Source organism: Bombus pascuorum, chromosome 1 (genome assembly GCF_905332965.1).
Source record: "Bombus pascuorum chromosome 1, iyBomPasc1.1, whole genome shotgun sequence".
Classification (NCBI taxonomy): domain Eukaryota; kingdom Metazoa; phylum Arthropoda; class Insecta; order Hymenoptera; family Apidae; genus Bombus; species Bombus pascuorum.
Genome location: NC_083488.1, coordinates 8,805,248 through 8,831,745, shown reverse-complemented (window position 1 = coordinate 8,831,745; position 26,498 = coordinate 8,805,248). Strand labels below are relative to the sequence as shown.

The following is a 26,498-nucleotide window of genomic DNA, read 5'->3' as shown; positions in this document are numbered from 1 at the left end:
AATATTACATTTTCCTTGCATAAACTTACATCACTTGGGAAATCCACAATTTCAAATCGTACTGCCAAATCGGGTAAAAATCCACATGCTAATCCAAGTATAACAATAATATTGCCTATAATGCTGTATAGTAAAGATTTATTCTGTAACAAACTCTCCATATATGGATGACCCTGTATCATAAAAATTATGTTAAATTAAAATAAAATACATGAAGTCTTCATTAATAAATATTTTATTTATCAAAGCACTTCACCCGATAATTAATTGCAAAATTAGAAATTTGAATCGCCATGGCAAGAATATAAACTGTACTGTTTAATAGATTGGGTTCAAACAATTCTTCTTCATCAGTCAAGCTCATATTTAAAGCCGTAGTTCCATTAGATGAACTCATTGGAGCTAGTATTGTTGCAAATTTTTCACTCCTGGTTAAATTGGAACAAAATTAATATTAATTCAAGCATCATTGTACACATAATCTTTTAATCGTTTTACTTACTCTGGAGATAATAAAATAGCTTCCTTAACCAAATAGATAAGAGACATAAAATGTACTGCAAACTGAAGGAGTACGGTAGTAATCGTGTATAAGTTAAAAATGTTCGGAAGAGGCCTCTGTTTAGACAATGTGTTTAATGGCTTTGATCTTGATATGAATAAAAAGCAAGTGGCCAGTAGAACACCCTGCAAGGTAGCTTGTGCATCACTGAATTTTATTCCACCTAAATAAAGAACAGATTGGCTGTATGCAAGTCCTAATGCATTAAGTGCTAAAATTTTGAACATCTGCAAGGTGGTAACCAGGGTGCATCGACCTTGCTTAATAACATGGCATACTATAATAAAACAAATATTAATATAACATTAATATATTATCATATCTTTGAACTGTTATAAATCATATACAACAGAACCTACTGCATTGAATTGATGACATTTTGCTTGTAAAAGGTGCGGCAATTGAAGCATCTCCTAATTTAACTATAACAGATTGTTCCTCGATTTCTTTTAGTATCTTTTGTATTCTCGTCTTGGTCTGAGCAGAAACTCTCGGATTGTTTCTCGGATCATTTGTTACTGCTGAATTTGAGATGGTTTGTTCGTTCTTTACATTATCTTGCTTTTCAGCAGATACTTTTTGAGGTTGGCTTGATAAAATGGCGACACCTGAATAAATTAAGTAATTAATATGTATGATTTATTTTATATATAAATTTAAAAAGCTTTTACTAACCCACTTGAGCATGTTTTAAAGCACCAACATCATTAGTGCCGTCTCCGCACATCAACGTTCTGTATCCTAAATTTTGCAACGAGACAATTATAAATTCTTTTTGTTTTGGTTCACATCTCGCAAAAATTACAATGTGTGGTAACAATTTACGAAATAGATCTCGTTCGTTATCTTTTAAATATGTTAAACCCTAAAAATTGTATCTTATAAATCTAATGTACACTGTATTTTATAGTATGAGTATGTATTTTATATCTTTTTATAACTTACTTCTCCCGTTACACAAAGAGTGTATTCTTGCCAAATTTCATTATTCCGAGAAACATTTTTCATTTCCAAAGGTAAGTTTATTTCTCTATCCACACTTTCCCATATCCACTTTCCATCAGCTGCAGTTAATATAAGCGTAACTGGTTTCTTTGTAAAACGTAATTCGCGACTAACGTGACATGCTGTTAAAGGATTATCACCAGTAATCATAACAACCTGTAAAAGCGACGTGAATTTGCATAATTCATAAATAGAGTAATTAGAAGTAAAATTAAATTGTTAGAAGAGCTACCGAATGTGAAGCATTCACGATTTCCTTAATAACAGCTTTAGAATCAGGTTTAAGTGGACAACTTATGATTACAAATCCAGCAAAAATGAGATTCTTTTCTAGGTCTTCTCGTGTTAATTCCCTTAAATCTTGCGAAGATAGAAATCTAGGAAGTTTTCGATATCCTAAAGCTAATACTCTTGCTCCGCGACGCGAAAGTGACAAATACGTTGATTCATAATTATCTGGTATAGATAACAACTGGAAGAAAAAATTAAAATATTTACGACACATTGTGGGTGCAAAAGAAATTACTTGCGATTTACTACGCACCATGTCTTTAATAATTTCAGGAGCACCTTTCACAGTGGTTATGTAATTGATTTCGGATGATCCTGGCATCGTGTATCCTGCTACGACTGACATTCGCTTTAACGCGGAAGAAAAATGATGTCTTTGTACGATTTTTAAGACGGGCAATTGTCCTTTTCTTGGTATCATAGAATCAGCTTAAATAAATTGAAATTGTCACAACATTGTCAAAAAACAAAAAGAAAAAAAATAAAGTATAATAAGAATAAGAATATCAATAAATAGAAGTATACCTTTTGTAAGATTCCATTTAATAGCTTTCAATGTAGCTTTCTCAAGGGGATCTCCAACAATTCCGTCGTCTAATTGTACAAGAGAATGGCACGTTGCAAGTACTTGAATACTTTCTATAGGTGCGTCAGAAAGTTGCATAACATCTGGTTTTCCTCTAAAATAATGAACAATATCTTAATATAAGTATTTACATTTGAAAATATTTTGAAACTTATTTGATTCTTACTCAATCCCCGCTATACCTTCGACGATTAAATCGTCACTAGTTAAAGTACCAGTTTTATCAAAGCAACATATTTCAACTTTACCAGCAAATGGAATTCTAAAAGGTTCAGTACAAAATACACCTATACAGAAATTATATATTATTGTATTAAAAAATATAGAACTGAATATCATCTTCATTCATCTTTATTTTATAAATACCTAGTTTTGATAAGGCCAATAATGAGGTATTAACAGCTAATGATAACTCAATAGGCAATTCTGGAGGAACAACTGATGTGAGAATAAGTGTACATTCCAAGAACAATTTGTATCTATTTCTTGTAGGATCTTCACTTCCTGTAATTAATAAATTATTAGTAGTGTAGAAATACAGCTTTAATATTCTTTTTGATATGTTATATACCTTTAATCCAGACATATGATGCTGCAGCAATCGCAAAAACTAGCAAAAATAGGATAAAACCAAACGTTTCCAAGTTGTTAGCAGTAACACATTTGACTCCAAATAATATTGTTCTCAAAAGTTTTCCTTGCGACGTTGAAAAACCAGTACGTAAAACATAGGCCACACAGCCATTATCATTAGCTAAAATTTTTAATATATATGTATAAATACAAAATATATATGATATTAAAATATAGTAATTTATTATTTACTGTTTAGATACCTTTAAGGCCAGGTACATTTTTTTTTGGTGGAGTATGTTGTACAACTTTTGTGCCCCCAAAAAGTATGTGAAGCTTATCAGTTTCTATATCCAGCTGTCTATTTTCATCAAGTTCTTCTATGGGCTCTTTCATTTGAGGAACTGATTCCCCTATTTATTCATAATTGACAAATGTAAAATAATATATAATGCACTAACCATAAATATTCTTCCTAAGGAGAAAGTTGAGGCTTTCACAGCCTTTTTAAGAAAGAAATTCTTTGACACAGCTTCTACTCAAAAGACTTAAACAGTGTTAGAAGTGATTCTTGCTAATGACTTACCTGTTAACATACTCTCATCAACAATACAAGGTCCTCTTAAAAGTAACATATCACATGGCACTAGATTATCATTTTGAGATCTTGTTATGGATACAATATCACCAGGAACTAGTTGGTCAGTAAACATGGAATGCCACCGTCTGTTCCTGTAGACCTTTGATGAAAACAATTTTATTGGAAATATTTGGAACATATTTTATTTACTTATGATGTTTACTAACCATTATAGTATATGGCTTATTTCCCATTTTCCTAATTTCAGCCATATTTCGAAGTTGTTGTTGCACAAGTGTGCACTCAAACATAATAAGCATAAATAATGTAAAGATACTATAATACCAATATTTATCTAAACACCATAATGCTACACAGAATAATTGAAAAACAAAGAATGGTGCAATTGCTCTTTCTTTAAATAATTCTCCAAATTCTGGTACCACCATATTCAGCCTATGTGAAAGTAATGAAAAAAGTACATAAAACGATTTATGTAATTCTCCAACAGTACATATAAAAAAATATATTTACTTATTCTTTCCATATTTTTCTTCTGCTGCTGCAATATCTTTCTCTTCCATGTATCCTTTCCATTCGCGATAATGTTTGATAGAGTGATTAATTGGAAAATGAAGGCCTTCGAAACTTTTTTCATGCGAATTCCAATAGTATTTGGTTTTTTGAAATATGAACCACGGCTCATGTTGTTCAGAATGATATAGTTTAACAAGCTCTGAACTTCCATTGTTAGGAGTGGGCACTACTTTTGCCATTTTCGCTTTATACGGATCGTTTTCCTGAAAATATTTCAAATGACCGTATTCGTAAAACCACAAATGCTACATTTTAATAATTTAAAATTTCCCGCCAATCAGCCATATAATTCGTACGATCAGAAGGCCGGTTCGAATGGCTGCCACGTTAACAAAACATATTGAACAACGTAACTTACACGTGCGAATTATTTAATTAGCATATATTGTTCCTTACGGTAAACGATTGTCAACTCACCGAGCTATAATTAAGGAAAGTGTGTATATGCACTGACCATTGGCAACACAAACATATGAAAATTTGTAATACACCGATAGCTGCGATACCCACTAAACCCGCATCATAATATTCGTCAATTCCATAGACAAAAATCCAACTAAAAATCCACACAGCGTGTAGTATCACAGAGGGCAGAACGTAGCCCGTAAATAGCAATTTTCGAGGATTATGAAGAGTAACAGTTTGTACAAGTTCGTCTACTCGCGACGAAGCAATCGCCATGGCTATGATTACGCTATGCCGCTTATGCCGTAACAGGAGCGTATATGATCTTTAGTATCGAGAGGTTTTAGTTCCTTTCACATCAGATTCAATGATACGAACAGAGCAAACTCACACTGCAAAACGTGTACATAGCAACTGATCCGTACAAAAGGTGGTCGGTCTGCTCAAATTATGTTTACCCCTCTCACCTTTCGCACCTTTCCACAGTCCACTATATATGTATATACCAATTTATGATATCAAGACAAAAATGAGTTTTATGCGGATCACTTTCGTGGCATCTTGTGGCCATACTTTGAACTATTCTTCATTCTTCCAATAAGATTACTTTCATACGTTACGTATTCAAGCTCTACGAATTAAGATTCATTTGTCATAATTCATTACTCCCACGAAAATCCATTAATCATTGCGTTTGGCATTTGAAACGTTAGATTGTAACTTTGATCTTTGCAGTATATAATATAGATGAGATAGTGGTCTTTGAATTTTGGTGATGGTAATTGAATCTTTTAATTATTTTAAGATGTCGAGATGTTTTTAAGATATTCATTTTAAAATCGTTTAAATAATTTGTACTGTATTTCAACCATAGGTGAATAAACTCATGGAAATATTATCAAGTTAATATTAAGTTCTTGATGGTATACCTAGATGGCACTATTACATATTCGACAAAGCGCGCGTAACAGAATATTTCATTTCAAAACTAGCGTTTCGCTTTTAAATTTCAGAAATTTAACAAAATTCGGAATATTATCTTTAACTTATAACTGACCATGATATTGCCAAAAAAAGACATAAGACGTTTCGTATAGTATATATGGAAACGACAATAGAATCAGATTGTAAAGAATATTCTTTTTAAAGACATTGCCTTGAAGCAAATACTTTCTTATCATAAATCAATTTTTATCCTTCTTCATTCGGTCATTCAATGTATAAGAAAACGCATTGTTATTAAAGCTATTCTTTAGCTTCGTCATACAAAGAAATCGTGTACAAAACTAGACTCGACTCGCACATCGTCAATAGAGAAATAAAAGCAAAACTATCAAGAAGTCGACCTTCGTCTCTTTACGCAATTTCATTGATCCCGTTCTAGCGACACGATCTCTGTCAACGTGTAAGGTCGAACGAGGAACACTAGGGAACACGGATACCAGTGAAAGTACGGTAGTGCTTTGGTAATTGGCCGCTAGTCGGGAGCGAATCTACCCAGTTAGCAAGGTAAGATCCATAGCAGAACCGTCTCGTAGAATTGAAGTAAAGTAATTAGTAAAATTTTTTACATCTTAATAATAACCTTAAAATTGCAAATTAATAAAATGTATGAAAAACGAACAATTGCTCGGTATTTTGCTTATCCTGCTATTTCCAATGTTAAAAAAAGTAAAAATAAAAGAATTAAACGTCCATTTTCGAAACAATCGGAAAGAAAGATATAACGACTGGTTTCTAGTCTAGGTGAGCAGGGACATTTCCAAGTGGTGGGGATACGGAGGGCGAGTTAACAAGGCAAAACCTCGGTCAGTTAGCAAAGTGCAACTATATCCCACCCATGGTTGCTCGATCGGAACTCGTGCACGCGTGCAAGAGGAAGGGGTACGAGCGCGAGTATGGGTATCGGTACACCGAGTTACCCACGTTGCTAGGTAAGATCGCCGCGCGTAAAATCGCTCAGGACAAACCCCGACGGAATCTGGACCTAACGCCACGGAATACATATATACGAGTGACAGTGGCGGTGACTAAGGTATCGACAGTCACACTCGTCCTCCACAGTTCGACCATCGTCATACAGTGGTGCTTGTATCGCAGTTACACGCGACTTAAATAGGATACCAAATTTTCGTATACGGAACGAAGAAACATTTCACTTGCTTCGATAAGCCTTTAATCGCGTTTCAGTGATTCATCTTCGTCCTGTAGCTCAGTTGAGTAAATTTCATGTTTAAGAAGTTGTTCTCGGAAGATTAATCACTCGCGCGGCGAGACGTATTTTTTCGCGGCCAACGATACTTGTCAACGCTCGCACCACGCATGACTCGATGATTGCACATCGGCGTTTCCGCGATCCGTCTAACTTGCGAAGCGCATCCGCGGTTACCGGCACGTGTTTCACTGAACGGATAATCGTTTATCGTGTCGTAGTAATCCCGTTCCGCGAGGCTCGCATAATGTCATAATTATGTGATTTGACTTCTGATTGAATATCAGCCCTCGCGAAAGGACTCGCGGTGTGGTTCAGATCGGTAAAAAGAAGAAAAAAGAGAAAAAAGAAAAAGAAAAGAAAGTGGTGATACAATTGTTCGAACGTGGTGAAGTGTTTTCGAATTAAATCTGTTACGGTGGCCATCATCGCTATTCTAACACCTTCGAAAATGAAATTGATCTTTTCATTATTAACAATCGTAAGTACAAACATGATTTTATTATTTTTGTTATTAGAAAGAGTTAGATAGAGTTTCGCAAGTTTCGCATGTCCGTGGTAATTCTAAATTACAGATGTGATAATTATTGATTTTAGCCGGGTTTAATCAAGTATGCCTTGTATTAACATATAATCTAAATAAAAAATACAAACAGGATACTTGTGCGATATCGTTCGCTTGTTTATTCCAGTCGGTTCAGCGGATGCAGTGATGTAGAACAATCGAGTTCTAAACATACGAGCGTGTGTGCATGTGTCTCACGGTCGAGGCGGAACTTTTACTGTACGTGGTTTAAAGTCAACGTGGTTAGAAACGATAAGGATAACGAGTAACTTTCTAACCTGCCCGTGAATGAAACGGTTCCGATATAAAGAATCGCCCTAAACCTCATTTCGCTACAATACAAAATTTATCACGTATGAGACGCGTTTGAAAAGTAATTACTAAACATGGAAAGCTTATGTATACAATTTAACACGTTTAAAAACTAAAAATAAATTCTCTGTGCTGTATGAGTGTTTAATGTTAAAAATCTCGGATTTCAAAAGTCGTCGTTACGCGTTTTTATTGATCGAAGATGAAAGTAATTTCGAATCGAATATTTTACAAGTGAATACGCATTTTACGATCGCACACGTGACCACTCTGTGTCAGACATCATAGCTAGCTGGGATCCGTAGAACGAGTTAGTTTCTTACACCGTGAAAGCCACGAGTGAAATGTAAAACTCAAGCCTGACGTGTATCGTAATATCTGGCGTAAGATTCTCTACGTTTTGTAAGATTGCGTCAGTTGCCGCTGAATTCAAGCTTTTTGTAATACCGGATGCACACTTCGGTGAAAATAAAGGAACGATTAAGTATATGTGTAAATGATCATAAAACGGCTATAATTGTGTAAACGCCTTATCATAGTATCACAGTATACAGGATGATTCATTTTTGTTGATCGAAATTAAAATTACTTTCAATGTATGATTCTTGATTACGAGAAAATTTCAATATCCTAACCTCATCGAAACTGTATGGATACTGTAATTTTATTACGATAATAATGTTTCAAACAGTAAGTACCATTTTCATTTATAACCTATAACTTAACTCACTTCTTTTTTCTTCGGGTTGCACATGTACGATATTCAAAAATTGCTTTTCTTCCTCTTATAAGACATTTGTGTCCCAATTGTATTATCGTAGAAACGAAAGTTGCTTCGCGGTATATGAACTTTTAGGGTGATTTGGGGATAGATAAAAAGTGACACCAACCGTGCTATACGATGAGTCAATTGCAAGTGGCATAAGAAAGCTCTTAAATAACGTTCTATTGTGTTGGCAACTAAATGATTGCGGATTTTATCATTAGGTGGTAATGACAAACTAACTAACAGATATAGTGTTATAAGTTTCATATTGGAGTATCATTATACATAAAGCCAATTATTAATATTTATTTTCTACAAAAAATTATGAACATGCATCCGATACTGAAAATGCAGAAGATCTGGAGAATAAACCAATAGTCATTCTCTGAAACGTTCATTTTCAATTCTTTCCCATTTTATTAGGTGGTAATGACAAAATCCCCAATCACTTAGTTGCCAACCCAATACTAGAATATTACATCAGGTTTAAATGCGTTCACTGATTGAAGCAAATAATTCGGACAACCTTAAAGTTTCCGGCTGCGGTTCTACACCAATGAAAGCATGCTCGCGAATAAGAACTCGATCTTTCTTTTTTTTCTTTAAGCAAACATGATAAATTATTGGAAGTCTGCACAATTGCGAACGCTAACGAGATAGATCGTTAATAATATTTCCTTTTTCCTTTTTTTAGTTTTAATAAAAGCTAGGAGAGCGTAGATTTAATATTCCTTATATAGCGCCGCGAGCCAATGGAACCATTTCAGAGAAGCATGATTCACCGGGGTTCCGCAATAACCGAGTAGAAGATTTCTCCTAATAATCTTTATAGAAATTTTATACAAATAACGTTCTAGTTACGTTAGTATCTCGACGATCTTGTTTCATCAGTGGAAACGTTATTCTCATTAAATGGATGATATTGCAAATATTTTAACCACTATCGTTCTTGCCGCCGTATCTAAATCAAATCTGTAGCAGAATCTAAATTAAGATTTTATGTATTTTGTAACATATTCGCGAACGCATTTTCATTCGTTCATATGGAATATCGAATAAATATTTCTATGAATTGTACAATAAAGATGTTCTTCTAACTCATGACAGGTGATGTATTTGTTACGATGAAAGAAGGTAAGCGTTTCGTACGCTCCAGCTCGTTGCACTTAATCGCTGTTTTAATTGTCTCATCAAGGTCCTTTGAACGTTATTCTCGATTTGGTTTCAGGCATCCTTGGTGAACGCTCATGGCGAGCCTTGCCTCGAGTACGGATGTCCAGGCCGACCACAATACGAACCTTTTGTACCCGCACCTCCGGGGCACACACCAAATTGCGCAAAGCCAGGACAAACGTTCTGTGAAAGTCTCGATCATTATCCTCGGTAAGAAGACGATTTCGTTTAATAAAAGAGGAAGTCTCAATTGCTAGATACGAGTTCTCTATACGCAGGAAAACGTGATTTATATCCTAAGAAGCTTTCGATGAATGTTGAATACTTATTAGATATTAACCCTGCAAAGAGTGTAGTTTGAGAAAACTAACAGATATAGTGTTAGAAGTTTCATATTGAAGTATATTTATACATAAAGCCAATTATTAATATTTATTTTCTATAAAAAATTATGGACATGTATCCGATATTGAAAATGCAGAAAATCTGGAGAATAAACCGATAACCATTCTCTGAAACGTTCATTTTCAATTCTTTCTCATTTTATTATATCGTTCGAAGGTTAGACGCCAAGGTTGAAGCCAATTATTAATATTTGTTTTCTATAAAAATAATTATGGATATGTATCCGATACTGAAAATGCAGAAAATCTGGAGAATAAACCGATAACCATTCTCTGAAACGTTCATTTTCAATTCTTTCTCATTTTATTATATCGTTCGAAGGTTAGACGCCAAGGTTGAAGCCAATTATTATTTGTTTTCTATAAAAATAATTATGGATATGTATCCGATACTGAAAATGCAGAAAATCTGGAGAATAAACCGATAACCATTCTCTGAAACGTTCATTTTCAATTCTTTCTTATTTTATTATATCGTTCGAAGGTTAGACGCCAAGGTTGAAGCCAATTATTAATATTTGTTTTCTATAAAAATAATTATGGACATGTATCCGATACTGAAAATGCAGAAAATCTGGAGAATAAACCGATAACCATTCTCTGAAACGTTCATTTTCAATTCTTTCTCATTTTATTATATCATTCGAAAGTTAGACGACAATGTTGAAGCCAATTATTAATATTTGTTTTCTATAAAAATAATTATGGATATGTATCAGATATTGAAAATGCAGAAAATCTGGAGAATAAACCGATAACCATTCTCTGAAACGTTCATTTTCAATACTTTCTCATTTTATTATATCGTTCGAAGGTTAAACGCTTACCTATTTCACCGTTACTTTGAAACTACAGTAAATTTAAGGAATGGGATAATCATTCATGCTCTTCTTTCGTTAGTTGTTGAATAATTATTAAAGACTAAGAGATCACGGTGATCATCATTTGAAAAGATTCTATCAAAGACTATGTACCTGTTGAATATAAATTACATCATCTGCAGGCATATGTGCATACATGTATCTTAAAAGAGGTGTTTTTAAAAAGATAATGATCAAGATGTACGGACATTCATCTTAAAACAGAGTTTTCTAAGAAATTAAAAAGAAACACAACTATTGAAAATTATTTCGCGTTAAAAATAATTCTTGAAGTGTATGCATCGGACAACCTTCTTTCAGATGATAAAGACATTCTTTCGCTCGTGAGCAATAGATTTCGAAAATGATGAACAAATGACATAACACAGATGCCGGATGGGTTTTTGCAAGACTCGCGAAAAAAGCTGTCGTTGTAGTGTGCTACTTACGCGTACACCATGTTCGTGATATACCGCATGGCAGATCTATGATGTCAGGCCTATAATCGTATTTGCATGATAATGCTGCCTCTTAACAGTTGCGCGAGTATTACACATTATCATTCCAAGGTATTGGTCATTTGTCGTTTATCCTCGGTCAATTAATCGCGCGGAACGATCGAAAAAATTAGATCATTCGTGACGCAGGAGCAACGAGACTCGCTAAGAAGCTCGTCCGATTCCTTGAGTTTGCAACAAGTCCTTGTGAGATGTATAATGAAGAGTCTGAATGTGAATCAAAGTTACTACAAAAATTAGATGACTTGATATACTTGACGACTGTTTGATAAGAAACTCGATAAGAAACTTGCGTGTCTTTCAAATCTTAGTTACCTAATTATATTTTTCTAGTTGTTTTTTACGATCTTAGTCTTTTCCTTTCTTTTTTTCTCTCTTTTTTTGAGAATGAGTCTAAGGATACAAATAATTGGAAAAATAACGTGGACAACGGCGAATAAAATAACGAAGGACGCTGTGATACGCGAAACGGATTTCTAGGACAGCTAGTTTTTTCCGCAAATGTACATGAAATTGTTAGACTTTGAAATCATGTAAGGCAGTATCGGGTTATCGAGTGCCGAAAGAAAGGATTTCGAGGATGGATTGAGCTGTTTCCTGGAATTTCCAAAAGTCTCGCGTCTGCGGAATTTGTAAAAATATGGTTCACCGTCTCGTAATTAATATTCCCGGAGTGTCGGGCGTTACCGTTCCCGCATACGAATCAGCTGATCGTGCGTGGCGAGACGAATTTCAGGAAGGGAAAGTTCCAGGATAGTGAACTTGCTTAAAATTACCCCGACGATATCCTGGAGATCGTCGCGTTCTTGCGTCATCTGACTTCTATTCTGCTCGTGTTCCATCGTAAACAGTTTAGTCGATACAGGAAGTATGGCGAAGAAGAGCTTCGCTAAAGAAGTATAGAAGACTCACTACAATAATCGATAGGATTATTTGATATCTTGTATCTTCGTTAAATGTGTCAACTACCAGTATCCTTCTATTTTCCATCGTTTATATCATTTCTTTCAATTATTTCTCTTTTTAAATGCCTCGTTAGTAGATAAAAACGTCATTGGTAAACGAGGAAGAACGAGATTGCAAAAGCTAACTAGAAAAGTAACTAAACAGGTAGAACAACAGAAAGCAGCATCGTATTATATACAATTCATTTGTTCATATCATTTTCACGATCTTTCCTCTTTTTTGCGCCGGAGCCAGATCGATTCGAAAGCGACAAACGATTACGTAAAAACCGACGTCTTTCCGATACGTTTTATTTCCCGATCAGCGTAGCGTGACCGTGGCCTTGACGCGGTCATGCCCTGCTAGATAATTATCGGAACCGTTACGGCTCGAATTGATACTAGGAGCGATTCGAAGTTCCACCTATGCGTTGTGAGGTTGTCCGTGGAACGTAACAGATTTATCGTCGAGAACGATCGTTGCTAGTCATCGCTATGGATTTCCATACAGTGCTGTGGATACTATGTTCGTCACGATGCTTCCATTTCCGTGCTACTGCTTCTGTTCGTCCTGTCAGAAATTAATTTATCGTACACTGAGAACATCGATCGACAATGAACGATTAGAGAATTTATTTTTCCTATGGCGATAGAAATGTGAAATAATTGCCATAGAATAAGGAAAATGCGCGTCGATCGCATTGACAAGTGTTAACTAGCTTGAACAAATCGAAGATGCTTGTTACGACGTGAAAGGAATCCCATACGCTTCAGACTTGTTTCAGCACACATGCAAAATACGTATTCAACGAACAGCGGTTACTTTGAATACTTTCTATTGAAACTACATTGTGTAATTTACAGAATTTCTATAGATATTAGGTAATTGTTAAATTAGAAAGTCGTGTGTTTCTTAAACGACTTCAATGTATGTGTTGCACGAATATTAAAAAGGTTCTTCGTTTCTTGTAATTGATATCGTAATTGCTATATAATTTTTCGTCTTCATCGTTTCATTCATCGTCTTTGATCGATACCGCTTCTAGATAACGCGATCGTGTCAATACAAGCACGATACACTCATAAATCTGGATAAATGAACGCGATCAATTACAGCAAATTGGTATTTACGTGCGCTCACTAGAGATTACGGAAGATTTAAGGAAACGATGATTGCTGGTGTTTATCGTTGATGAACGAGTTCTCGACGGCGCGGCGCAACGGCGGCGTGCCGCTGCAATTGTGTGCAGACGCGTGGTAATGCGGCCTGCATAACAGGAAATGTTAATACCTCGCATTGTCCGCTATTTCCCGCCAATTCTCGCGGATTTTCATCCAATTCAGTTTTTCCCGCAAGACGTTTATCGATTCAAGAACTTCTCTCTTACCTGCTGCGATGACACGCTAATAAAAAAGTTTCCTCGTATCTTTTATAAAAAAAGAAAAAGTTCAGATATACATACACATCTTTAAATTTTTTAAACAATTTTTAGAATATTATGAAAGACGAACGACTTTGTTACTCGATGCAATATGATTGAGGAGAATACAGCATCGAATAACAGAAAGCTAAAAATATAATATATATAGAAGATATAAAAAAAACATAATACAAAAGACAAAAATAAAAAGCTATGAATATAAAAAATTAAAAAATCGTAACATTTCTTTACCATCTCCCCTGTCAAACGACAATTCGAAGAAGACGGATGGACGACATGGAAGAAACATACGAAAATACGTTGGTCAAATACAACGATGGTATCGAGATTGTAAGTTAAAACGTTGTGTTGGGATTCGAGGTCAATCCCTGTCTCCCGATTTCCGTCGTCCATTGACGAATCACACACGTTCGAAAGTTGGCCGGGCTCGTGGAAGCACCACGACACTGATCGAGATGCAGCCCGCGAGAAAACAGCTTTTAGGCGTGGACCATGAATTAAACATCGGGACATATCTTCTAGCTGGTGTCTTTCACCGGTAGAGAAAGTTCCAAGATTCGCGGGCCTTCGACCACGCACGAAATTCATGCGCGTGTTTGCATGGACACTTCGCGCGGCATTATGGGTCACTGGACTTTTTCAATTCGTTTATATTTTACATATCTTGTGACGTGATAATGATTTAAGTACATATCGAAATCTTTCCTTTTCTCCCGTTTCTTCTCTGCAATTGAATACTTAAAAATTTACCAACGAGGAGTAACTTATTTTAAAAACTGTGAAGCATCGAATTGTGTATATCGTTTGCTTTCGTTTCTCTCTTTTCTTTTTTTTTTTTTTTTTTTGTCTTTTATAGACTTTTGAAAGTTTCGAGAGACGTTAATGTATGTAATCTTTTTCTGAGGTTTCTCTTTGAAAAATAGAAATTAAAATTTTACACCTTTTTTTTTTAAAGAAGAATGAGAATGCTATGGTAGAGGAAGATATGAAGGAATATAATTATCCAATTTTCTAATTTTGCTCGAAAACAGTTGCGAGATATAGGAGGAACGACCATAGGTCGTGGAACCCGGCTTCCGTGAATTCATGAATAATCCATGAGATGGATAACCAATTTTTTATTCATTTCTGAAACGATTCTATTAAAAGTTAGGTCAAGAAATCATACGCGACACTTATTACCGCGACACGGGTCAAAGATCATTTCGAAGATGCAATTGAAAACCTACGCTTTTGCATTCTCTCTTTTTTATTAATACTTTGTCTTTCTTTGATTTCTATTGCAGACAGTTAATTAAATTTCTTGTGGACAAATGCAGCTTCGACTTCAGTTCTGTATTAAAGGACGAGTCCAAAGAGGACTTCAGTGATTACAGGTATATACCTCTGTATTCATTATATCCATTTATAGATCATAAATTACCCAAGCTTTTTGTAATAACGTACATTGCGTTATCCTTAAAAAAAGAATACAGGTTACCCTAGGTTTTTCATGTCAAGAAAAAGATACTATAATAACATAAATCGTCCATAAAAAATGTATAACGCAATTTTATAACGTATCCATTGAGACGAAAGAAAATCAATAAGAAATTCGTAATGAGATAAGTTAAAGTTAAAACGTAAATTAAAATGTAATAATTATAATGCTAATAATAATAATATAATAACTAATCATAATATGATACATAATTATAAAATTAAACTAAATATCATCATTATTCCTAAACTATATTAAACGAGGAATGGACCAAGGACAGAGTGCTTCTGTTCAAGGTCGGTACCGGAATACTCCGTGGGATATGATTATCAGGCGCACGGGGAGGGTCAGTTTCACTCGTTACCATTCTTACCGCCGCCGCAGTATCCCGTTCGAGGGCAGCCGCCGCTCATTTACGGGACCCCGACGAACGACACTCAGCAGAATGGGTAATTTCGATGCTAATTTTGCGCCTACCAAATTGTCAACTAAATTGTCCGTTTTCCGTTGGACGAGTAACTCGTGCTGTTGTTTATAGCTACAGGTACACGACACCGGCCCAAGGGAATCCGTTTTTACGCGAGGAACCGGCGCCTGCCAAGTTTCATCCTACAGAGCAAAGAGTCACGCCGGATCGTTCTTTTTACGCTCAGCCACAGACTTTGAACTTTGGACAGGGTCAAGCGTGGTGGTCAAACAGGTGATCATGCTTAATATTGAATTTGATCGTGATGATACTGATCGCATTGTAGTGCTGTAAATTTTCGTATAAATTTATACTGGTATACTTTTTGTAAATTTTGTTACAATTGTGTGTATATGTATATATATATATATATATATATATATATATATATATATATACATATATATATATATATATATATATATATATACAAAAGTATACCAGTGTGTATATATATATATATATATACTGGTATACTTTTGTATACAAATAATATTATCTAAATATTATAAAAAATAATAATAATATCTAAATATTTATACTGGTATACTTTTTGTAAATTTTGTTACAATTGTATATATATATATATATATATATATATATATATATATATATATATATGTATATGTATATATATGTATATATATTATTATGTATTATGTATAAATGTGTATATATATATATATAAATTATATATATACAATTATATATATATATATATATATATATATATATACATTTATATATAATACATAGTAATAAATAAAATAAATTAAAATAAAATTGTAAATTTTGTTACAATTATATATATATATATAATTATACAAAGTATATATATATATATATTTATTCAGATACGCTAGAAGCAGTAAAATTGCACCACGTACGTCCTACGAAAATCCGTTATTGAAATATAGTAAATTGAGTAAGACGCGTAACAAGAGGCAGTCGAATCTCGATGCAATTCCACTTTGCCCAACGGAGACACAATATATCACTCCGAGAGCGGCTCTGAACAACCAAGGAAACTGGATGTACGTGGTGAATCTTCAAGAGAACGACCGGAAATATTCGCAGGTGGTGAAGAGTGAGAAATGCACGTGAGTAGATTTATTTATAATTTTGTTAGCTACGTCAATTCGAATCGGAAAATTTAAATGCCTGATGATATATGAAAATTTAAATTGGAATTGTAAAGCAGACAATAGTATATTTCATTGCGATTCAATAAAATTCTAAGATAATTTAAATTATATTTTGACTTTCCTTAGGATGGATGTTTGCAACGGTATCTGTTCCGTTCCTGCGGGATACACCAGTAGATGTCAGCAACAGTATGTCCAAAAGCGATTAGTGGCATTGGAAGGAAGCGGAAACCAGTTGTACACGGACGTTTTCTGGTTCCCCCATGGCTGCGCCTGTGAAATTATAGCAAACTATTGAAAACACGAATGAATCACGAAGTCTGAAGAAATTTCACTTGTGGACAAACTGAAATTGTATATCCTTGTCAGCAAAAAATGTAGTATTACGAAAGTCTTCGTGATGAATTTTTGAGACAAATTATTTTGTCATACTTTGGTATTGAAAAGCAAAAGAATATTAGACCGCCATGATAGCCAATGGATGAAAAAATGAAGAAAGAACTTCTCGAAGTGCGTGATTTATGGATTCGTACGTGTATAAATAATTGAATAATCAAGGATTTCGAAGGAGAATTCTTAAAGGAGATCGAAGGAGCTTCAGTTTACATAAAAAGAAAAATGAACTTAAAATATTAATTTTACGTATTAATTAGTTACACGACCTTTGTATTTTCTACATTTTTAATTTTATTTCAGTCGTTTCACATGAGATAATGTTAATACGAGTAATTTAGTAGCACTTAAGTAGTTCGGATATTTATAGATCTTCACGAGATATCTTCTGCGAATTTTTCTGTAGTTGGTAATATAGATAAACACGTGTATACATAAATTAATCGATACTCATCGCGATTTTATAATAAGGGGGAAGAAATCTTAAGAATTAATTAAAACATATAAAAACGGTGGGAGAATAAAAAAAACGTTTCTACGTTATAATGAAACGGGATAATGCTTTGATTCGTCGACAGGTGTCGCTACTTGTCTCGAAATTCAAATTGTTACTCAAAGCGCCTGAAGTACAAACTTCGCGAAGTCATACCTGTTACGCGCTATTAATTCACCTTTACTTTGTATCGCCATCATCGATAATTAATGCAGTCTCTGCTATATCTCGTACGGCAAAATCACTTGACTTATTCATCAGTTCATAGGCCATCGATCGTCGCTTGAAACAAACTCCTGGAAACTGGTCTTAAAGTGCAGCACGCGTTGCTACTTCAAGGCCAACATTCTCGACATTTACACATAATACCACATCCTCGCAGATATTTAGAAAAAGTCGGTAAGAGAAAAAAGAATATTTCTATCGTTAAATTTCCCAAGATCCTTTTCTATGAAGATAATCACGTTCGTGGTCGATCGAGGAACGACAAGTCTCGCTTCTGCTTCGATAGAGACGAAGCGAAATCCGATCCGAACTTCCAATTTACACACGATAAACGTCGTTGGACTAGCGAATATCGCGCGGAAAGCGATTCATGGCCGATCGTAACAGTTTATCAAGGACAGAGGGCGATATAGGTTAAGCCGCGTGGATCGTTGTGAAACGCGGATGCGACCTCGCAGCCATGAAATAAAAGTATCTCGACTCGCGTCAACCGCGATAAAAAGGACTAAAAGGAGAAGGACAGGGGCGGCGGGCGATGTCGGGGGTGGAAATGGCGCTTGAGTGGCAGGGAGCGGGGAAATAACTGCCAGGAGGTCAGACACGCGCAGGATGCGCGGAATTTTCTCGCTGCGAGGCCACGCACACCCTTCGTTCTACGCGGCTTTTTTACGATCGTTCGACTTTTCAACCCTCCGCGGTGCCACGGTTCCGTTCATTCGATTTCCGCATCGTGGTCTTACCAAGACCGGGAAATTTCTCTTAATTCCAAGATTACGAGTTTTATTTCATGTGAAAGAAAATTTCGATCAGGAAGAACAGAAATGAAGGTTTGACGAAGAGTTTTAGAAAATCACTCGAGAGTAATTGATTAATCAAAATAAGAATTGATCCAGTTGCGAAACGTAAAAAATTGTATGTTGCATCGAGTATCAATGAGTGACACAGGCGGTTGAAGTATTTTTCAAGATACACGCGTCTCGCGCTTACCGTCCGTTTCGCCGAATCATAATAGCGATTGTGGAAAAATCGAAAAGTCATAGTCGAAATTAAGAAATACTTGAATCCAGTGCGAGGCAAAATGAAAAATTCTTTCGTTCGATTTATATAGAAAATATTCATCTACGTTACGCAAATGGCATCTAAAATTCGGCTCGTCGATTCAAACAATTTTTAAGCAAAGCAATAAACGATATTCATCGCAAGACTTCGTATTCAAAAAGAAAACAGTAGAAAGAAGCAGAAGAACCAAATATGCGATTTTTCGCGATAGATTAAAAATTCTTCGAAACGATTACTAGAGGCATGAAAGCTCGTACATCCTTTAACACGGCGGCGCGGAGTATCGCGCTAGAGCTAGGCTACGCCCATGGATGGTGCGTATTCTTCCGCAAGAATCTCGGCTTCCGGCTGGTCGCGAAGGCAGCAGGAAAAATTGAAAGCTTCTCCCTCTCCCCTCCCCTTTCACCCTCGGTGGCAGTGTCCTCGGGGTGCGGCGGTACACGTACGCGTATACGCATATACAACCGCGTAAGTGCGTGCTATAGATTTCGTTCCACTCTCTGCGAAACCGTGTACTTGTGCGTGCTGCTCCTGTATGTCGTATTCACTCTCGAGGCCTGCTGGTCCCCTTTCATCCCCTCGGCCACCCTCGCCTGGCCAACCTGCGCCAGAGAGAGAGAAAGCAGAAAAAAAGGGGTGAATTTCTAGGCACGTAAGCGCTCGTGCAACGCACCTAACATCCACTATCCGCGTGCACTTGTGCTCTACGCGCTTCCTACCCTCGCTGCCAGCGACTAGCGATGGCCTCAAGACGCTTCGGATCCCTCGCGATGTGCCAGCCGAGTTCGCAACTCGAGAGTTCGATGCCGGAGAAACATTCTCGACGAGTTGCTTGTTTACTGACTTTCAGAGATCCTTCCTATTTTAGAAACGTATCGTTTTGAGAATTTTTATCGAAGTCTTTGGAAACGTCGTAAAATACATTTACTTGTTTTCGAAACTGAGCGCTTTCATGTAACGAGATAATTTAATTTAATCCGTTTAATTTCTTTTAATCCTTTCGTCTAAATTTCTGAAAAGATCGCAAAGGGGCTTTATATGTCGTTGAAACAACTTCATCCTTTATCTTCCGATTGAAAATATTTGCTTGACTTTACTTTCCGAAAATATTGTAAAAAGACTCTACGTTCTCCTCAAAACCTTCATATCTCGAATGTCCCGAAAATTCCAACTGCCTAATTTTCATCCGAAAATCCCCGCTAATTATACAGAAGCTATTTGTGCAAAATCTCACACGTTCCCTAATAACATCTATATCAATTACCTACCCCCTATGTGTCCTTCCAATTACCGCAAACCCTAAAGTTCCCAAAATTCTTCCAAATCTAAGAGTAAAACTGAGAAGGAAGGGAACGAGCGCGGCTAGCCATCGGGTTGCACTATCGTCGTCGAGGCAGCCCTCGCCGAGCCACCCCCGGCCGCCCCCTTGGTAATCCAGAAGCGCGTACAGAGGGAGGTACACGCACACGAGGTGGATGGCAACGCGGGCACCGAGGCTACTTGAAGGGATTCCATTTATATGCGCGCACGCACCCCGCGTGGAAGGGCGCGCGCTTCCGCGCACGCAGCTCCGAAGGGCGAACGGAGCGGCCGACCGGGAACGGAGCAGGACAGACCAATGGGGGCTGAAATCGCCTGCTGGAGGAAAGTATATATTACATTCACCCTCTCTTTCTCTCCCTTTCCTTCTTCCTCTGTTCACGGTGGTAATAGGCCAACTGTATATCGGCGCACGCAATTATCCTGCGCGCTGCTGCGCGACTTTCCGCTGCCCCAGAGAAACCCGTTTTTCTTAATTTTTCGCACTAATTTCGTTCAATTTGATTCTAGTCAAACTCGTCTGAAGAACTTTGGTAGAAGTGGGATTTTTTGTTCGGCTAAATTGTCTTCAGAATCGTTGGAACAACTTAAAATTGTTTCTGCCATTGGAAAGTGAAGTTTGCATTTGGTGGAGAACGAAATTGGTTGTATTTAAGAATGACTTTTGTTGGATGCTGTAAAATAGTTAACCTTTGGGAAGGAAGGTTTGTTGTCTTTTGAGAGTGAAAAGGGTAAGATAGGGGAGAAAGGTGAGAAATGGCGTTGGACACCTGTTTTGACGGTCCTTTTGGGCTTATAGTTAGAGGGTAGGTAGCTTCAGGTTCTTTCCCTGCGGGGGCCATTGGAATAGGGGTTTTGTGTTTCCGTTTGTTTACCGTTCTTCGAGAATTAAACGGCAAACATTAATCGATACAAACAAAGACATTATCTGCAATCCGATTGTCTCTCAGATAATATTAATTATATACATATATATTTTTTTTTATCTAATATTTTACAATTATAAATTGTGGTCTGCGTTTGTTATATTTTATTTTTACATCGAAATAGGGTTTATTTTCCATTTGTTCTTTTTTTTCTTCACCAAAATGAATTTATAATTTAATTTACCTATTTTAATTTCACCTGTAAGATTCTGTTCTCGTGCATGCTGTTTAACAACGAATTACAAAATGTTCAATTGTTCTGCGCTTCTACTTCCATCGTTAATCCTCAATTACCCTGTTCTACTTTTTTCCTCTTTGTCGTTTGCTCGTTGCCACGCAATCAGAGAAAAAGGAGGGCGAGGAAGACAGTCTCACAGCGCGGCTCGATTTTTATCCTTCCTCCTTTCCTTTTCCTCCGGGCTCGATTATACCGCAACGTCGCGATGAAAGTAAGACGTACAGTTATTTCCAGCAACGGGCGAAGGAATAAACTGCGCGGCATCAAACTCTATGCGATGCCGGAAATTCTATCCGACGATTTTTATAGCCGAACATCCGGCGAACTCGTTACATTCAACTTTTATCCAACGCTTTCCACCGATTCGAAAATAACAAATCCTCGTCGTCAAAATAAATTTCCTGTGATTTAGAAAATTTATTACTCCAAGGAAAGACAAAATGTTAAGAAATTACAAACTGTGTCTTGATTTACATCCTGATATTACGAAATTTATTAGCAAATGGAAGGAATACGAGCACGATTTGATTCAGACGTAAAGGATACGTTTCTCCAATGGGAAATATTAAATTTTATCTTGCAAATTATTTTCCATATTATCGTCTGTTTTTAATTACAATATCAACAGAGAATCGAAATCATCTTTTTATAGGATACTTCTGTCTCTTAAACCAAGTTTCAACCAAGATACCACGAGAGAATTTACAGTTAATCAAACCTGTAAGAACTCTGGCTCACCCTCGCATCCGCCTACGCTCGCTTTAAACCTTCTCGATCGAAGCGCCAACCAAGCGCTCTTCCGACGCGTCCAGGATCCGTCAAGTTCTCCATTCTCTCCCTCTAATAACAATTTTCGATAAGAAACGAGAAAACGTTCCACCAACGCATCCGATATCTACCAAGTTCTCCGCCTTTTCCTCGAATAACAACGTTCAATGCTGATACCTTAGATATTTCACAAGATTTTAAGAAGATCGATACGGACAAGAAAAGAAACGACAAGAATATGAATCGATCGTTTTCCCAACGTATTCATTTTCCACAAAGTTCTCCATTTTTCTTCCAATTGAAAATTCTCAATACTATTACTTATCTTAAAAATCTGAAAAATAAATGACCAGATAGAAGAAGGATGAAAATACTTGCTGGGTTTCCGTTCACCTATCCCCGTTGATCGGCTGGAGCGGAACGAAGCGGACGGCACGGCCCCGGTCCAGCGACGTTCAGCGTCGGGATAAAGTCACGAGCAGTAATTATGAACGATAGCTGGGGAGAGAGAGGATATAATTGTGATTGATGGAGAGACGAGGGGGAAGGGGCAGGGTGGGGCAGAGGGGGTGACTTCCTTTTAATCTCGAACCTCTAACCCTTTCGTTCGCCCATTGCCGCTTCTGCCAGCGTATCGACGCGCGGCCTTTATTACCTTCAACCGGATTTTTCCGGAAACGGAATTCGTACTCACCTCCCCTTTACCTCCTACTCGAGGGGGAGATCGATTTCAATCGATTTCGAACGATTTTCATTGTAGAGTTTTGTAATTACTAAAGACGAACAATATTTTCTTATAATTATATCGTAGGTTACTTCATACTTGTATGAATTCAGTTAATGAAATAGAATAGTTTATAATAAGGAAGTTCAGAGGAGGGAATAACATTTTTAAAGTAATTTTCGGCCTCATAAACTAAGATCTATAAAACTTCTAAATTTACCACGAGGATGACTAATCCATCAGATTGTCACTCTCGTTTATTACGATCACCAACGATCGTGACACTGGTCGTAATTTATGCTTACATTTCCAAGAATTCTTCTACTAGTACGGATGGAAACACGAATGTTGGTACGAATCATCTAATGCCGTTGTAAATCCAGATACGTTATACTACTCGAGTCATCAATGAAACATAAGATAAACGTAGATGCTGTATTTTATAGATAAAATATTCACAAGTGCTTAATACCCATCCTGCTCGTTTCTCTCATCTTGACAAAGAAACGGGCATTGCATAAAAATTTCACAGAAGCACACTGGCAATGTGTCTCGTTTGCGTCTAGATCTCACGTGGGTCAGAAATTTCGTCATTTTACATACCTATACAGGTAGCTTGGTCACAGAGTTTCGGCAGAGTTTAGTTAATATTTAATTTGACCCACTTCCGCTTGCCTGACACCGGTGCACAATGTCCTAAGCGCGTGGTCAGATAGGTCAAGTTTACGAGATACCCCAATTCTCCATAAACCCTTTCCGCTTAGCCGAAACATCCCGCGGTCTTGTGTTTTGCTTTAGGTAGGGTCCTCCCGCCTCTTGTTCCTCACCTCCGACGTTCGCCCTCCGACACAGACCCTTCCGTTGCATGCCATTTCGGTCTCACCCTGTGAACATCGTCTGCACCCAGCGTTTCGACGACCATCCCGCCTGCCCTTGATCCTTTCAATCTTCTCACGATATCGTTCGCGTGGACATAGGAAAGAAAAGCGATGCAGTTCCGTATTTTGCTAACTTTGATTTGATTTGCCAGAAACCTGCGAATTCTTTATTCTTACGTTATACGTTTCTATGAGCTTCCTACAGAACTTTACACGAAACGATCTACATCCTCCCGCTTCGCTTACATTCCTTCCCCATTCTAAATCCAATCTCTTTGACATCACATACATCTCTTACGATATTCAGAAATATCCCTTTCATCCTTACTCTTCTTAAAAATCCAAGTCGCACGAATGTCTAAGAATTCATTCCAAAGAAACCGATTTAAATTCGAAAAGCTTGAAATTTAGAAAAAATTCTCTTACTACTCTACCCTTATCGGGTTTCTGAAAATTCAAATGCAAGATATTCTATCATAAAAATTGAAACTAAAACAGAACTTGGTTGCCGCATCATTTCGCGTAAAATACAAACTATCGATGCTCTTGTAAAAGCGAATTTCTACTAAAATTCACGGATCCCGGATGGAGTATCCCAGCACCCGGAAGCTAAGCATGCCCCTGCCCTCTGTTTCTCTCTCTCTCTCTCTCCCTCTCCGGTTTTTTCCTCGGCCGCGTGGAGGTGTACGCTCGGCAATATATATAGAGTACGTACACAAGTGCCACGTGCTCGTTGCCGCTCGAACTTTGCGGGACATCGATCGTTGGCTCGGCCCGCCGCGCCGCGCCGTGTACACGCGGTCCTATGCGACTTTCCTCGTGGCCCGTAGGATAGCCTCTTCTGTGTGCGTGCCCCGTACGCTTGCGCCTCTGTGCTTACGCACGTGCACGCCTACACCTAACTAAGCTTACGCACCCTGACGGTGTGTGAGTGCCCATCGTTGCGCCGTTTCACGCGTGCAGAAAAGGGTGGATTTTTTCTTTTTTATTTATAGAATGCTCTGGCCGAGCTATGTGTCAAGGCAGAGTCCTGACTGTAGACCTAGATTCTTGATTTTGTATTTGCAAGTAAATGTTCGTTGTTATCGAGTACGGTTTTATTTAGATCGGATCACGAGATACGTAAGTGTACGGTGTCCTCGTTTCAAGGAAATTAAAGTTAATTGTAGGTATGTAAATTAATTGCAAGGCAAGTAAAGCCGCGAATGTTAGATTCTTTTCTCGGACGATCGTTGATTGTGGGATGGATAGTGTCGTGATTTATATTCCCTAAGAAATATAGCATTCCGATATTCTTGTTTTAAGAAATTATCATGTTCCTGAAAATTAACAATTCTAAGCTAGGTTGCGAATGCGTAGGTAATTTCTTTTTTCAAGTGATTGCTTCTCGTATGAGATTTAAGTCAAGGTTTTTATATCGAAGACGAACTTTATTGCAATACCCTTCAGAAGTTTTGGAACATGATTGCTAAGAAATTTGCGTAGATAGCTGATTATTTAAGTTGAACCATCTCGAGGGTTGTTTTAGTTGAAATACGTAAATTCCCCGACAATATCCTTTTAAAGACGAAGTATGGTCGTAGATAGGAAGTGCCAGGATGTAGCGTGTGTGTAAACGTACATCGTTATATGTGTATTCTTCTTATATGCATTTCATTGCTTGACAAAGGAAAAGTCGTGATTTTTAAAGTATATTTAACAGCGTATCTGACTGTAGAAAAATTCAATATCGATTCCTGTCTACTTTTTATACCTTACTTATTCAAATACTTACCTTGTACTGGAAGATCATTTTACCATAAAAATTTCTAGAATTTCTGAAAGAAATCAAAGTAAATGAAATGATTCGTAACAGAGACTGTTCTAAAATTTGATTTACAAGATTCCCTGGCAAGTTTACAAATTAATAGTTACCCAATTATCCTGTTTGACGAAGACCGATGAAATCATAGGAAACGTGTCTATAACCAATAACTTGCCACTAGTCAATCCGCCGATATTATTACGTGCTTATATAGTAAATTATCGTGCAAAAGCGTGCTGATATCTTAATAACAAGCATGAAACCTTCGTTGGATGTCACGTCAAGTTACAACAACCAAGATACAAACCTCCCATTTCTGCTTTCCCCTCGAAATTCCCAGTCCTTTAAATCTTCATCTAAAAATTTCCAAGAAATGCTCCCCGACTTTAGATATTCCGAGACATCCATCAAACTCGATATGACAAGAGCGATATGAAAATGTTACAAAACGGCAGAGGCAATAGCCTGGTACTTCGGTAAAAAATGTCAGCCGTGTTGAATTCGATTCGCGAGACGCAGATTGCGAGTTCTCGCAGCTTCCGCCAGCTCCTAGAGGCTCGAGTGTGTTTCTGAAAACCTCAACCTGGATCCTTACGCACATAAAGCGGCGGTAGGTAGCACGACGCGACTCGTGCCCCTCGCGTACGAACTCACACGCACGCACGCACACACGGCCGCTCGTGTACACCCCTGACGGTGCGGTGGTTGAGCGCGAGCGCACCAGAGGCCAGCGGGGCTACGCGAGCACGCACTTACGCACGATCGAGGCGGATCGTTCGTTCGC

At 37.2% G+C, this 26,498-nt stretch overlaps 2 protein-coding genes across 4 annotated transcripts in view; one reads left to right on the top strand and one right to left on the bottom strand.

Annotated features, from left to right (window-relative positions):
• LOC132916653 (endoplasmic reticulum transmembrane helix translocase) overlaps positions 1 to 26,498 on the bottom strand; it is a 61,467-nt gene that overhangs the window by 1,272 nt on the left and 33,697 nt on the right. The window contains exons 1-17 of one of the 2 annotated variants that reach the window (XM_060976828.1): positions 4,612 to 5,136; positions 4,132 to 4,397; positions 3,825 to 4,053; positions 3,604 to 3,757; positions 3,281 to 3,430; positions 3,016 to 3,198; positions 2,811 to 2,948; positions 2,611 to 2,731; positions 2,384 to 2,538; positions 2,112 to 2,287; positions 1,800 to 2,039; positions 1,508 to 1,723; positions 1,238 to 1,427; positions 922 to 1,170; positions 503 to 839; positions 257 to 428; positions 30 to 173 (exon numbers count right to left, since the gene is read on the bottom strand). In XM_060976828.1, the coding sequence (XP_060832811.1) occupies positions 30 to 173; positions 257 to 428; positions 503 to 839; positions 922 to 1,170; positions 1,238 to 1,427; positions 1,508 to 1,723; positions 1,800 to 2,039; positions 2,112 to 2,287; positions 2,384 to 2,538; positions 2,611 to 2,731; positions 2,811 to 2,948; positions 3,016 to 3,198; positions 3,281 to 3,430; positions 3,604 to 3,757; positions 3,825 to 4,053; positions 4,132 to 4,397; positions 4,612 to 4,875 (3,384 nt within the window). In that variant the 5' untranslated portion in view covers positions 4,876 to 5,136. Of the gene's footprint in view, positions 1 to 29; positions 174 to 256; positions 429 to 502; positions 840 to 921; positions 1,171 to 1,237; positions 1,428 to 1,507; positions 1,724 to 1,799; positions 2,040 to 2,111; positions 2,288 to 2,383; positions 2,539 to 2,610; positions 2,732 to 2,810; positions 2,949 to 3,015; positions 3,199 to 3,280; positions 3,431 to 3,603; positions 3,758 to 3,824; positions 4,054 to 4,131; positions 4,398 to 4,611; positions 5,137 to 26,498 lie in introns of those variants that run through there. The other variant, XM_060976838.1, reaches the window with a different exon arrangement.
• LOC132916683 (protein spaetzle 5) lies at positions 6,540 to 17,522 on the top strand. 2 transcript variants are annotated; one of them, XM_060976900.1, is made up of 7 exons: positions 6,540 to 7,292; positions 9,683 to 9,837; positions 15,082 to 15,171; positions 15,572 to 15,724; positions 15,814 to 15,975; positions 16,596 to 16,841; positions 17,013 to 17,522. In XM_060976900.1, exons 1-7 carry the CDS (start codon positions 7,263 to 7,265, stop codon positions 17,182 to 17,184), a joined length of 1,008 nt encoding a protein of 335 aa, XP_060832883.1. In that variant the 5' UTR covers positions 6,540 to 7,262; the 3' UTR covers positions 17,185 to 17,522. The 2 variants fall into 2 exon arrangements, with proteins under 2 accessions (XP_060832883.1, XP_060832892.1); XM_060976909.1 differs by lacking the exon at positions 6,540 to 7,292 and adding an exon at positions 7,903 to 8,378.

Bases quoted from the DNA above. Each gene is read 5' to 3' on its own strand.
- LOC132916683 (XM_060976900.1), top strand. From the start codon at position 7,263: ATGAAATTGATCTTTTCATTATTAACAATC. The intron at 7,293-9,682 runs GTAAGTACAAAC...ATTTGGTTTCAG, and splicing joins TCTTTTCATTATTAACAATC to GCATCCTTGGTGAACGCTCA. The intron at 15,172-15,571 runs GTATATACCTCT...CTTCTGTTCAAG, and splicing joins GAGGACTTCAGTGATTACAG to GTCGGTACCGGAATACTCCG.